The sequence below is a fragment of the Rhinatrema bivittatum genome, chromosome 14 (assembly GCF_901001135.1).
Source record: "Rhinatrema bivittatum chromosome 14, aRhiBiv1.1, whole genome shotgun sequence".
NCBI lineage: Eukaryota > Metazoa > Chordata > Amphibia > Gymnophiona > Rhinatrematidae > Rhinatrema > Rhinatrema bivittatum.
The window spans coordinates 33,291,976-33,305,982 of NC_042628.1; the positions used below are offsets into that span (position 1 = coordinate 33,291,976).

The following is a 14,007-nucleotide window of genomic DNA, read 5'->3' on the forward strand; positions in this document are numbered from 1 at the left end:
TAAAAACCACAAGAGGATGTAATGTGGAAATCTGCCACCATGTATTTCCTTCGTAATCCTTTCCCTCTTCTCTGAAACATCCTATACTGTATTGTAGGGGAAGTCGAGAAGTGGTGGATGATGGGTCTATTCCTGGTGATGGACTGGGGGCTGGAGGACTAGATTCTAGTTTTTATGCACATATAAAACGGAACTGGATTTGGACAAGCTACATCGTAAATAAAATCAAGAAGGTTAGTAATACCATACCCTTATTACTCCTGAAATCAGTTTGGTACTCTTATTTAAGGTTATAAACAAAAAAAAAAGTATCTGATGAATTTTAAAAGCCCAACACGCGTATCAATCAGGGGATGCACAATTAAGTCGGGCTGGTGCACACCAAGCGGATTTTTAAAGCTGCCCAGATATGCGCATATCTTCCACTGCGCGAACAATGAAAAGTATCCAAAAAGGGGCGGGGCATAGTATGGGTGGGACTTGGGCGTTCCGGGATTCTAATCTGGCATTTGCACGCAGATACTTACTCGATCCAGCGCACGCCAGGGTCCCCTGTCCTGTAATTTTTCTTCTGCTATGGATGACATGTAGTGATAAAACAAAAAAAACTAGGCAGATCAGTGGGGTTTTAAGGGTCAGGACTAACAGGGGGGAAGAAAGGCTATTAAACTAGGGGGGGTTGGAAGACCTATTCCTTAACTAGGAAAACTTGGAAGATGGTAATGGTGTTGATGTGCGTCTCTTTTAAAATTCCCTCACTTACACAATAGAAGGGATTTGCGCGTGCCCAGGTTATTTTACATCATGTGCGCATATTTGCGTGTATGTTGTAAAATGTCTGCATCCCTGGGCACGGCCTATCAAATGTACTCAAATATGCGCTTAAAATTCACCTTTATGTGTTTAACTATACATAAGAACATAAGAAAATGCCATACTGGGTCAGACCAAGGGTCCATCAAGCCCAGCATCCTGTTTCCAACAGTGGCCAATCCAGGCCATAAGAACCTGGCAAGTACCCAAAAACTAAGTCCATTCCATGTTACCATTGCTAATGGCAGGGGCTATTCTCTAAGTGAACTTAATAGCAGGTAATGGACTCTCACTTGTTTTGGTTGCCTTCTACAAACTTTATTTCAATTTGTTCACACACTTACATGTTCCCTGTTTGCATCATTTAATTTAAGTTATATCCGGCTAACTTACATAGCCATTCAGCTTTGAATATTGAGACCAAAATTTTGGACATCACAGTTGAATCTGCCAAAAAGCAATCTGACTGAATGCTGAAAGTGAAACAGCTAATGAACATGTTTTGATGGTTACTTGGATTATTGTAAAGACATGGGAGGAAGCCAGGATATTATATTAAATATGGGACTTATAAGAACCAAAGAGGAACATGGCGAGGCCAGAAACAGCCTCCCAGTGGAGGTGGCAGACACAGTACTGTAACAGAATTTAAACATTGCTTTGGACAGATCTGGAAGGAAGTGGTAGGAGCAGGGTTGAGAAGTGGGTAAAAGACTAATGGGACGATGCAATATCAGGCGCTCAGGCCAGTGCACCGGTTAACTCTGTATTGGACGCACGTTTTGTACGCATTAAGCTAAGACCCAATGCAGTAACTGCACGTAGCTAGTAGTGCTCATCACATGTAAATTCATGTAAGATGAGGCTATTAGCCATTACCCTGGGATGCAGAAAATGACCGCATGCCCATCTCGCCCTGTTTAACTTGGAAAATGTAATGCCAGCAATGGGCTTGCATTGTCAAGCCATGCTTAAGGGCTCAGCAAAAAAAAAAAAAATGCTTTCTATGGTTCTCCTACAAAGTATCATCACGAAACTAAGTAGGAGGAACCACAGAGACCAAAAAAAGGCTTGACAGTGGGAAAAAAAAAAGGTTCAGGTCGCAGAATATACATGTACAATATATACAGTCCAGGCCATGTATATCGTGCATGTATATTGTGCTGGTAGCATGAGAAAATGGACACTGTACTGAGTGTCCGTTTTCCTAACCCGCACTTATAGCCACCTATTGCTGAGGAGGCGCTAGGGATGCACAATTTCTCCATGCGCCTCCTTTTTAATGTGGCAGCCCATTTCCCTACTGCATTGCGAGCCTGGGAGAGGGGGATGGGTGTGCATTAGGAAAACAGGCGCTTACATTGAGCGTGTGTTTTTAGCATGCTTATGTTGCATGAGTCTGTTGGGTAGGTGGGTAGTCGGTGTATGGAAATGTATGTGCTCCTTTTTTTCAAAGAAGTAGAGAACCAAAAAGAAAGACAATGGGGCAGACTGGATGACGCAGCTGGGCCTTGCCTGTTGTCATCTGCCATGTTAGTTTAATAGCAGAGGATAGTGTGGACATTTGCCTCTAGATAATGAAAAGAGATACTGCCAGCTTGTTCTTTTCAGTTTGACAATTTCAAACAGTAGTATTACCAACAGTTTTTTAGGTAATTGAGATTATGGTGAAAATAAGCTAAATCATTACAATACTGCCGCCTCCTTTTTTTTTTTTTTTTTTTTAAACTTACTTTTTTCTTTTTATTCCTGAGGAGATAATGTTTAAAATTATAGAAAGCTCATCTTACTAAGTCATGCCCACCATTAGAAAACAAAGTATGTTTTCTGTGCTGATCGTTATCAGAGACCTATGCAGATGTCACACCGATACATGAACAGTTAATTAAAAGCAGATTAAAACAAACAAAAAAAAAAAAAAAGCAAAACGAGATTTGGTTGTAATAAAAAGGTGTAAACCTCTTATTCCAAGAAAGTGTGAAAATATAAGACACATAGGGGGCCAATTTTCAAAACTCTGCCTTTTGATGCAGAGTCCATGCGTACTTTTGCTGGTGGATTTTGCAAGAGATCTCAAAGGCGAGGTATACGTGTACTTCTCCTCCCTTTTGACAATTGCCCAGGGAAAAAAAGTTCCCTCTGACATTTGCACCTTCTTTTTTCTGTGGGTAATTTTTTAATCAAAAATAATGTGTACAGTTCTGAAAATACACAAAACTACGTGTGTTGTAATATCCCCTGTCCTCTGGACTGCCTCGGCTCAGTGTGAGTAATAGACCACATGTTGTGGAACAACACGCATGCTTTCATCTGCATACAGGGTGGGCAGTTTTCCAATATCCCGTTGTTCTCTGTAAGCAGCTATTTACACAAGTAAATGGCTTTTGAAAATTTCCCTCATAAGGCACAGTTTTCAAACTTTCTGCATCAAGACAGAGTCCACTGGTACTTTTAACTGGCAGACTGTACCCACAGTTTGCAGAGCTTTGAAAACTGCCACAGGTAGAAAGTACCCACGGACGTTTGCAAGCCTGTTTTGTGTGGGTAATTTTTTTTTTTTTTTTCCATGGAATGTAACATGCGCAGATTTGAAAATTCAATCAAGTTGTGGTACAGCTCGGGGCTCCTGAGGCTGGAGACCTCATCTTCCAAATTGCATTCATTGAGGACCTTGGAATCTTTTCAAATGCACATGATATTTACAAATACAAGTAAATAAAGAAGCAAAAAAAAATAAACTGGCATTGGCAGAAAACTATTCAGAAGCTTGGAAAACTTTCTTCAACGATGCTGCAAGAACAGCTTTTGCTAGCGAAGGAGCAACCTCTGAGGCTTCCCTTATTACCCTGCTGCTACTGTTTTTCATTTCATTTCATTTTCAGCTATAAAAAGGGCAATTTTCAAAAGATTTACCTGCATAAAATGGGCTCTTTGGAAATTGTCCAGCCTCTTTGCGAGTGGAACAGTGCGTGTACTTTGCTTGTGGGGAGAAAGAGGCATTACCGGAGATGGAAGGAATTAAAGCAGGAGCACAGATTTGATTTTCACATTTCCACATGGACTTTCCTGTGGGCCCGACCTGCACAAATAGGTGCAGAGCCCTTGGCTATTTTTCTAGCCATGGAGTTTGCAGGTCCAGTTTTCAAAGGAAAAATCCATGGTAAGTATCCCTATGGAAACTAGCCCGCAGGGTCCACAAGCTCCTCGGGGATTTAGAAAATTGTTCCCATATGAGAGAGTGTCTGCTCCATGGAGCTTACAAACAAGGCTTCAGGAAATGTATGCATTATGGAAAACATGGCTAAGATCAACACGGCTCGGGGGTTTAAGATTTTAGACCGGAGCTGAACATGGCCAGAGATCACAATGCACCGGCTCAGGAAGGCTGTTTCAGATGCACGGCACAGCGCAGAGCCTGGAGGAAGGGCACAGAGCACAGCAGCTTACCTGGCGAACGGAGATCACAAGGAGAGAAGAGGCGAGGCATTGAAGAGCTACAGAATGAAGGGAGCTCTGGCAGCAGAAGGTCTCAGTTTTTTCAACATCAACCTCGCAGGGAGGTGAGGAGGAGAAAAAAAAGAGAACCAGCAGAGCATTTGGAAAAACACACTTTCAGAAATGAGATTCCTCCGCTTTGTACCAGCCTAGTAAGATCTGAAATGTTTCTTGTGATTAGGCCGTGCAAGTCCAGCTTTGTGATGTTAATCATGGCTTACCAAATGTTTTTCTTTTTCAGGTTAATTCGGTTTCCGATAGTGGTGTTACAGTGCGACTGCAGACTTTCCTGAGCAAACATTCCCTACCATTTGGCACAGGAGGTAATGTTTCAATGTCCCTGTCTATATGCATCCAAATCTGTTCTGATTTAATCTTTGTTTCACATAAAGGGCAACTTGCAGAAGCCTTTTACCTGGATAAATGGACTGCCCACCCTTTATTTGGCTAAACATAAGTCGGGGGATCAACAACGCTTGTACTTCTGGCAGCAGTAGGAGAGGGGGTCCTCTGGGGTTTGCTTAGGTCAGGGAAGGCAATTCACTTATTGCATTGTAGATTGCATTTTCAAACGTCTCTGCATTATTTTCAAGGGGAAAAATTCCCCGGGTGCAAATCTTTGTAGGTACTTTTTCCCAGGGCAGTTTTCAAAGGGAAAATGCTTGCGCTTTCCTTTTTGAAAATTGGTGCAAAGACCATGGGTGAAAATACCCATGGACTTTGCACCAGCATGCAGGTTTTTTTTTTCAAACTTCCCCAGTGTAATCCTTTTCCAGAGGAGACTGATGTGGAAATGGTACCTGCTCTTAAAAATCAATAGTGTTTTATATATATTTTTAGAAGACAATTTTCAAAGCTATTTATGCAGAAACAGTGATTTCCACACTTAAATTGGCCATCTCAAAATTTTCTTTTCTTTAGGGATGAATTTTCAAAGTCACCCTTGTTTTATGTGTAGAAATGGGGGTTCCTGAACCTATCCAGATCAGTCCAGATAAGTGGGTTTATGCATCCCTACCAGCAGATGGCGGCAGAGAACAACACTTTGAGGCAGTGCTACATAACTGAGAGTGCCACCTGCAGTCCTCTCCGTATTTCTCTGTCTCCAGCAGATGATAGAGGTGCATGCCTGCAGTCCTGACTGAGAGTGGAGACATTTGAAGATTTAGTGGTGGGGTTACATGCACTGAGCCCCTGACATTTTTATAAAAGTACATGAGTAATCTGATTAAGCACATAAAGTAGAGAGAGGTCTTCAAGAGGGGAGGTGGTGGGGGGACAGAGTTGAAATGTGCATGAAAATGTTTTGATTTTTAAAGCTATGTGCATAAATGAACCCTTACAAGTTAGACCCTGTAGATAGGAGGTGTAACTTTTGTGCACCTACCAGGACATTCACCTGAGCATTTTTAAAGCAAACATGCATATAAGTTCACTTTGAAAATGTCGGCTAAAGTATGTGAGTATAAGTTAGGCACAGACTTTAAACCCTACCTGCACTATTATAAAATTACTCTCTCAATGTGGCTAAAGCTACACACATTATAGCACATGTACTTTTAGCCACCTTTTGGAAGAGTTATTCCAAGAGACATGTTCAGGCTGGGATGGAAAATAATGTCTGTACTCTTCCTCAGACCGCCCACGTTCCCCCCCCCCCCCAAGAAGAATTTTCAAAGGGCAATTTCTGCACAAAGATCCTTTTGAAAAATCACCTCCTTATGATCCTCACTGGAGAATTCCACAAGTCCCTAGTGAGACAACTGTGCAGCGCACCTGAGGCCTTCCTACTGTGACATTCGGTGGCCTCACTGGTTGATGTAGATCTCTTTAAACATCTCTCAGATTGCAGTTCAGCCCTGCCCCGGGTGTGCATCTTTTCTTTCTTTGTGTGATACGTGGGAGCAGTATGATTTGAAATATTCTGCTGCATTTTAGGCAATAGGTTAAACATCATGGGAGGGTCCCAGCGAGCCCCCGAGCTGGCTGCTGAGACCGAGGAACTGATTCAGGTCGAGAAAGAAGAGGGACTCGAGAGGAACAAAAAAGTCGTCGGTGGCAAAAACCAAAAGCGCAAGAGACTTAAAAAAGACAGTGGCAAGAAGGCAAAGAAAAAGAAAAAAGGTAAATCACCACAAAGGTTTATGGAATTCTTCTTAATTAGTGCAACATTTAGGGGGCAGTTCTCAAGCCGGCAGCATTGGGGCAGAGTCCTCGTGTAGCTTTTCCCGCTTAATTGCCCCAGTTTTCCCCAGGTACAGATTTGGCATAGATAGTTGCACCTGCTTTTTCTGTAGGTGGAATTTTGCAGGGAAAGTTTGCACGTTATTGCCCTCCCCGCGACTAAGAAAACCAATGGTTTTCTCCATGATTATATATTTCTTGCAGGGCCACCACCATGCCGTTCCCCAAAACCGTTGCAGGACATTCCCTCTGCTGAAGGCTGTGTTAGCCTTAGATTGCCTGAAGTGAGAAAAATCCAGTGCCTCTCCTGAACCGGGGTCTCCCACGAGAGTGCTTCTTGCTAAGCACTGAGCCTTCATACATTGACTGGAAAAAAAACAGGCAGTGATTTAATAATTGCGGCAATTAAAACACAGCCAAACGATGGGTGTAAAACATAAACCAGTTTGACCTGATCCGGGATGGCAATTCTTATGTTCTTAATTTGTAGACTACGAAAGCAAATAGTAAAATAAATAAACCAATTGGTCGATAAGTGAAATCCTTATCCTCATTATGTGTTTCCATGAAGAAGACAAACTTGAGGACGAGAAGAGTAAGCGATGCCGTTACCACGATGAGGCAGATCAGAGTGCTCTGCAGAGAATGACTCGCCTGAGAGTGGCCTGGACAGCACAGGAAGACGGGCTGCTTATGCTCTGCCGAATAGCCAGTCACTTCCTTAATAAGAAGGTGAGCAAATGAGCATGGTACAAAATAATTCTACATTATAAATTGGTGGAATTTGATCACTGCAGCACGATTGCTGCCAAGTGTTTTGGCCAGAGCAGGTAATGCAAGCCAAGCCCAATGGTATGGTTGGCTCCAAGCACTGCACGTTACTTGGCTAATAAAACCCCCACCTTGATTGCATAATGAAACTGAAGATCAAATGGCATGAGCCCTCAAAATGTGGCATGCCAAGGGACAATGTGACCTGTAGAGTCTTACGCAGCTGTAAAAGAAAAAAGTTTCCTTTTATATTCTTGATTAAGATTTGGTTTGTTGATGATTTCCATCATAACATAAAATGTGACAGCACAGATTAGGCTCATCCAGTGGGGACTGATATTGCATAACCCATAAAATATCCATGGGATAGGGTGAGGGGGCCGGTAATTTTGAAATTGCATTAGGACAGAGACCTTATGTGCTTTTTACCGGTAGGCTTTGCACCAATTCTCAAAGCAAAAGCACTCATGTAATTTTCTCTTGGGAAAATTGCTGTGGGTACAACGCAGGCCACGATCATTTGCACATGCTTTTTCTGCAGATACAGTTTTACTAGAAAAGTACGTGTGAAGGTTTGAAAATGCGGCCTACCCGAATGCTTATCCTCCTCCCAACCTAAACATGTCTCGAACATCTCCTTTCAGTGCGGATGCTTAGTTGCAGTTAGAAAAGGCAAGTTTCATACACCCGATGTATGCTGGTAAAATGGCTTTTTTCCTAGCGAGTAGCCAGATGAACTCAGGACCAATGGGTTATGCTCCCCGTTATGGAGGCTGAGTCAGGTTTCAAAGCTGATGTCACCCTACATACACTCCTGCAGTGACCTCAGCTCTTCAGTATCTCTCCGTCTCCAGCAGATGGTGGACGTACATCTCCCTATGGGGATTGCTGTACTTTTTGGAAGAATAAATTCTACTTTTAAAATGGAGAAAAAAATTGAGCCCCACTCTCCTGTGGTGATACCTAAAGGTCCCTCCCCCAGTTGAGAATTCCTGAGGTGATTTCTGAGATCCTTGTGAGGTGTGCCTTGGTCCAGTAGCCAGTTCCTGGCATGGACTTTGCTGCTGAAGCAGCTGAAAAACAGTGGGTGCAGGAAGCAGAGTGCGGCGGTGATGTCTGTGGGCAGGAGGTCTCTGTCTGTGGGCAGGAGGCTGCCCACAGACAGAGACCGTCTGTGGGCAGCCTCCTGCCCTGATTGGGAGTATCTTTTGTACATCCCATTGGTCTTGAGTCCATCTGGCTACACTAAGGAAAATGAAATTATCAGGTAAGTAATTTTTCCATTCCTCCTGGAAATCTCTTTTGAAAATTCCCCTCAAGATGACTTGTAGTAAATTACAAGCAACCTGATCAGCTCGGTACAAAGGGCATCTAAATACAAAGACACTAGCCCTAAACTGAAATTTAAAAGTAATGGAAAACAGAATTTGGCCAAGTGCTGTGCTGACTGTGATTCTGAGAAATGAAGCAGTAGCTTTAAATGTGCATGTTTTCTTGATGCAGGTGAAAGGGCCATTTGTCCCTTGGCAGATTGTTAGGGATATCATGCATGCCAACTTTGAAGAGTCTCTGGATAAAACTTCTCATTCTGTTGGACGAAGAGCTCGTTACATTGTGAAAACCCCTCAGACTTACCTCAACTACAGGTAAGCTGCACCTAGCTCCATTTGTAAACTGCCGTGATTGTATTTTACAATGATGGTATATAAAAAAAAATAACTAAATTAAAATTACAAAGCACCAAATGACTCTGACAAATGTAGATTCCACCTTTCAACTCTCATGGACACTTTTCGGTATCCGGCTGTAAATTGGTGTGTCTCTCTTGACACCGAGCACACCTTTGTGTTAAAAGGAAAGTTGGGAGAAGGAAGAATATTACAGGAACCAAAAATGTAAACTAATTCTAAAAAAAGGTTTGGGTTGTCTCTTGTTTGTTTGTTTTTGAGACCCCGGCCTCCCATTGGAGGCTTATGTTCACATTGAGCAGGCAAGGGTATCGAACATGGAGCAGCAACAGAGCAGCATCCTGGCCAATTTTTGTTAGAAATGCCACGGATAATCTCCATATAGTGAACTGGGGTCACTTTTCTGTTCACTAAAGATAGATAAGCAGGTGGGAACAAAGGCAGTGCCTTGGGGGATGTAAAACAGTGCTGCCTCTTCTTGTGAACAAAAAGAGGATCTTTTTAGGGAAGAGTTGCACTTGAACTGGTAACCACTTTTATAGATGAATGCATGTGTAGACTACATTTTTGTTTTGTTTTTTACAAAAAAAGGAGCAAATAGAACTGTGATCTATATCAAATATATGTTGTTTTTTTTATAGAGTGTGTTTGGCTGAAGTGTATCAGGATAGGGTGCTGATTGATGACTTTATGAACAGGAAACACAATTACCAGGACCCTAAGGTAGGAAGGGGAATGTTTGAAATCATCTCTCCAAAGCATTCTTAGTGGGTGCATAGCTGAAGCCATTACAGTACCTCAAAAATTCCCTATTGGCATCAGAAGCATGAGCTAATCAGGACGCCTGCTTTCACTAAAAGCATTTATTGAGATTAGAGAAAATTCATAGGTAAGCAGTAAACTAAATAATTTTGGCCTGAAAGGCCAAAAGTAGTCAAAGCTTGCTTTGTAATAGTGATCACATCGCTTATCCAAACCACCAAAGCAACATGGAACTTGAAATATCGCTTTATTTATCTAAATCTATAGTTGGAAGGACAGTCTGAATACACAGTACCTTGTTTAGTTTAATAACAATAAAATGAATTTTCTATACTTCTAGTTAATTAATCTTTATTAACATGTTAGTTCACCTTTTGCCTGAAGAAAGTAACATGGTTGCTATATTTGTCCATTTAGATACATAAAAATAAAGGTCAACAAACAAACTGCAGGTTCATTTTGTATTAATCTGATGAAGGAAGCATTGTTCCTCTGTGTCACCCAAAAACGTGCTGTAGCATACGAGAATGTATGCTTCCTTCATCAGGTCAATATAAAATGAGATTGTTGGACCTTGATTTCTACATATTCTTTGCCTCAGGACACTTTTTCTTTTGGTCTTTCATCTGATCAGGGTCTAGTTTCAAAATTATGTGCCATTTCTCAGAGTAAATAATTGTATAGCATAAGGGTAGGCAACTCTGGTCCTGGAGTGCCTTAAACATGTCTGTTTTTAGGATATCCACAATAAATATGCATGAGGTATATTTGCATGCACTACCTCCATTGTATGCAAATATATCTCATGCATATTCATTATGGATATCCTGAAAACTAGTATAAAATTATAAATAAAGCATATACATTACATGGAGCATTAAAGAAAATTGAGGTTGTTATATTTTTTCTGGTATCATGAATGTACTATGCACATTTTCAAATGCTGATTTTTTTATAGAATTAAGCTGGAATGATAGCATCTAACTTGCGTATTAAGATAAAAGAATCAAATACATTTTTACAATTTCATTTCATTTAAGAATTTATATACCGTATTACTTGTTATGCAAAATCACCCATGTGGTTAACAACTTAAACATACAGCAGCATACATGCAGATTAAGAACCAAGTAATGGCATTGCTTCTGGGAATATTTTGTGTAAAACTGGTTATTGAAAATGTTTGTTTCTCTGGTTGGAGGGCCTTTTAAACATCGGGTAGTTTATTAAGATACAATGTTTAAACAAAAAAATCTGTTCTTGTTCTTACCCCGATGAGTCCAGACTCTTGGGTTTTGCCTCCCTGTCAGCAGATGAAGACAGAGAAAAAAGTTGTGCCTCTTTCCTGTCCTGTTTCTCCTTCTTTCTAGTTCTCTACTGTCATTTTGCTTTTCCTGTGTCTTCTGGATCTTCCATGTGATTGTTTTCCATTAACAAAATGTTGTAAATGTCAAAGAATAGAAGGGAATCACAGCTAAGGTTCCAAGGTGAAGAAGAGAGAATGAAGAATCTGAATGCATGGGGTTGTAGTGCTTCAGCAAGCCATTTGCCATCTTAGTTATTTTGGTGAGGGACAGGGGCTGGAGCATTTTTTTCAAAAACCCGCTCCATGTTTGAAATGAGTCAGTACTTTGTACCCTAAGTCACTTCAGGTGGATTTTCTGGATACTTTGTGTTGGAAAAGGTGCCTGAAATTCTGAGTGTATAAAATCCCACATATGTTTCCACCTGCTGTTTCTGTGGGTTGACTTAATGGGAGAAACTATGCATGCATCTTGGAAAATCCAAGATACATGCATCGATTTCTTCCAATCTTCCAGAATGTCCACTTTTTGAGTGGCTCAGTTGGGGTAGGTTTTCACTAATTAGCCAACTAAATCCCTTTTGAAACTTGTCCTCCGTGTTGCTTCTTTTTGAAATAGCATCCATGTGTGGGAACATTTTTTGCATTGCGTTTTTTAACCAGATTATTGAATATGAGAGAAAATGAACATGTATTTAAAATATATATCCTTTGTTGGGGGTGGTTTCTTACAGGTTTGTGCAGAAGAGTTTAAAGAATTTGTTGAGAGGCTGAGGGAAAAGTTCAGTTCAACTGTAGGAACGCCTAAATATGAAATACCAGATACACTGCAAGAATTGTTCAGCAAGTAGGTATATCTAGACATATTGCTATTGTAAGATGTGTAGTTGTGTGAGGGAAGAAAAAGAGAGATGGTGATATGCTCTTGGCGCCCTGTTAGCCCGCTTTTGGACGCGCTAGCTTTACCCCTTATACAGTGTCCAACCCCCCCCCCCCCCCTCCCCGAAACTAATAGCGCCCGCAACATGCAAATGCATGTTGATGGCCCTATTAGTTATTCCCCCGCAATACAGAAAGTAAAATGTGCAGCCAAATGCCGCACATTTTACTTTCAGAAATTAACGCCTGCCCAAAGGCTGGCGTTAATTTCTGCCGGGAAAGTGTACAGAAAAACAGAAAAAAATGCTTTTCTGTACACCTTCCGACTTAATCATAGCGATATTAAGTCAGAGGCCCCAAAATTTAAAAAAAAATCAGAAATTATAAAAAATAAAATTTAAATAGGCCTGCGGGTCAGAAGACGGACGCTCAATTATGCCAGCGTCCGTTTACCGAACCCGTACCTGTCAGCAGGTCCGAGAACCGATGCCGGCAAAATTGAGCTTCAGCTGTCAAACCCGCTGACAGCTGCCGCTCCTGTCAAAAAGGAGATGCTAGGGATGCACTAGTGTGCCTAGCGCCTCTTTTTACCGTGGGCCCTCATTTACATATTCTTCCCTCCTGAACTGCACGCACAGGAGAGTGGCCTGTGTGCTAGGCCTGGAGCGAGAGAGAGAGAGACTGAGACTGACTAGCCATAATGCCCTCAACCTAGATAGTTATTTATATCTCTATGGGAGGCCCACCTAGTCACTCGAGGTGAGGGTTAGGTATTAGTGTAGGGAACAGAACAGTGCTCTCTTGTGAAGATTTGATGACTCTCGGAGTGAGGAAACTCACTCAAAGATGAGATTTGTGCAATGTTCTCTCAACCTGGCTTGATGGACTCTCTACCTGGGTAACATCAAGCTAGGTTGAGAGAACATTGCACAAATCTCATCTTTGGGTGAGTTTCCTCACTCCGAGGATCATCAAATCTTCAGAAGAGTGTACTGTTCTGTTCATATGACTCACTTTGAATGTCAAAGTGGCCCCTAACCCCTACACTGATACCTAAACCTCACCTCGAGTGACTAGGTGGGCCTCCTGTAGAGATAAATGGCTATCTAAGGTAAGGGCATTATGGCTAGTCAGTCTCCCTCTCTCTCTCTCTCTCTCTCTCTCTCTCTCTCCCCCCCCCCCTTGGTGCTCCGGGTCCTTCAAAACTAGTAACACAGGCCTTTGAGAACACATCGCAAAATGCAAGAAAGCCTTAACGCAACCCATTGCACACCTTAACGCTACTGAAAAAGGCGTAGCTAAAATCTGTGATAAAGCCATGCGATAGGACTTCCCTTTATGTACCACGGATCAGTCCAGACACCTGGGTTTTGCCTCCCCTGCTGGATCAGTCCAGACACCTGGGTTTTGCCTCCCCTGCTGGAGGGGAGGCAAAACCCAGGTGTCTGGACTGATCCGTGGTACCACAGGAACGAAAATTATCAGGTAAGAAATTAATTTTCCTTTCGCAAAATGGTAAACCCAGCCCACTCCTGCCCCTAACTCCTCCTCTTTTTCAGATTTGCATCGCACCATATGTTATGGTGCTATCGCATGCGATAAGCCCTTAACGCATGCGAAAACGCCTTATAGCATTTTGATAAATGGCCCTCTTAGCTGGCTAAATTCTAGCCTCCTAACTTACAGGCCAATACAGTAAAGCGCGGCTGTGGTTAACCTGTTTCTAACCCGCTTTCTACCCACAATTTGGCCGAGTAAGTCTAACCCGCAATTCACTATCCGTTTTTACCAATCTTTACCGCCTCTTTAAATCGACACATATCCCTTTCCGCCCGCGGCATGAATATGATATGTAAACGATCGGATAAGCTATTCCCTCCCATACAGTAACGTGCGGCCCAATTATCGCCTTTTTAACCAACTGTTTTGCCGCGTCTTTAACCCGCTGATTTACCGCCTACCCTGACCCTGGCGTTACAGGGATGTGGCAGCAATAGGCAGGCTCCGGTCAAATAAGTGGGTGGGTTGGAGCAAGCGAGTAACATGGTGTGGCCTGGTTCTCCTACGCTCGGGCATCGGGGATTGCCAGTCCTCTCTCTCCTCCCCTCCCGA

General features: G+C 42.2%; 1 protein-coding gene across 1 annotated transcript in view; it reads left to right on the forward strand.

Moving 5' to 3' along the window:
- The window catches only part of GTF3C1 (general transcription factor IIIC subunit 1), a 101,469-nt gene that overhangs the window by 63,340 nt on the left and 24,122 nt on the right, over window positions 1–14,007 (forward strand). Inside the window, exons 21-27 of the mRNA XM_029576904.1 lie at window positions 98–233; window positions 4,550–4,631; window positions 6,247–6,432; window positions 7,064–7,224; window positions 8,767–8,909; window positions 9,593–9,674; window positions 11,751–11,863. Of these exons, the coding sequence (XP_029432764.1) occupies window positions 98–233; window positions 4,550–4,631; window positions 6,247–6,432; window positions 7,064–7,224; window positions 8,767–8,909; window positions 9,593–9,674; window positions 11,751–11,863 (903 nt within the window). The remainder of the gene's footprint in view (window positions 1–97; window positions 234–4,549; window positions 4,632–6,246; window positions 6,433–7,063; window positions 7,225–8,766; window positions 8,910–9,592; window positions 9,675–11,750; window positions 11,864–14,007) is intronic.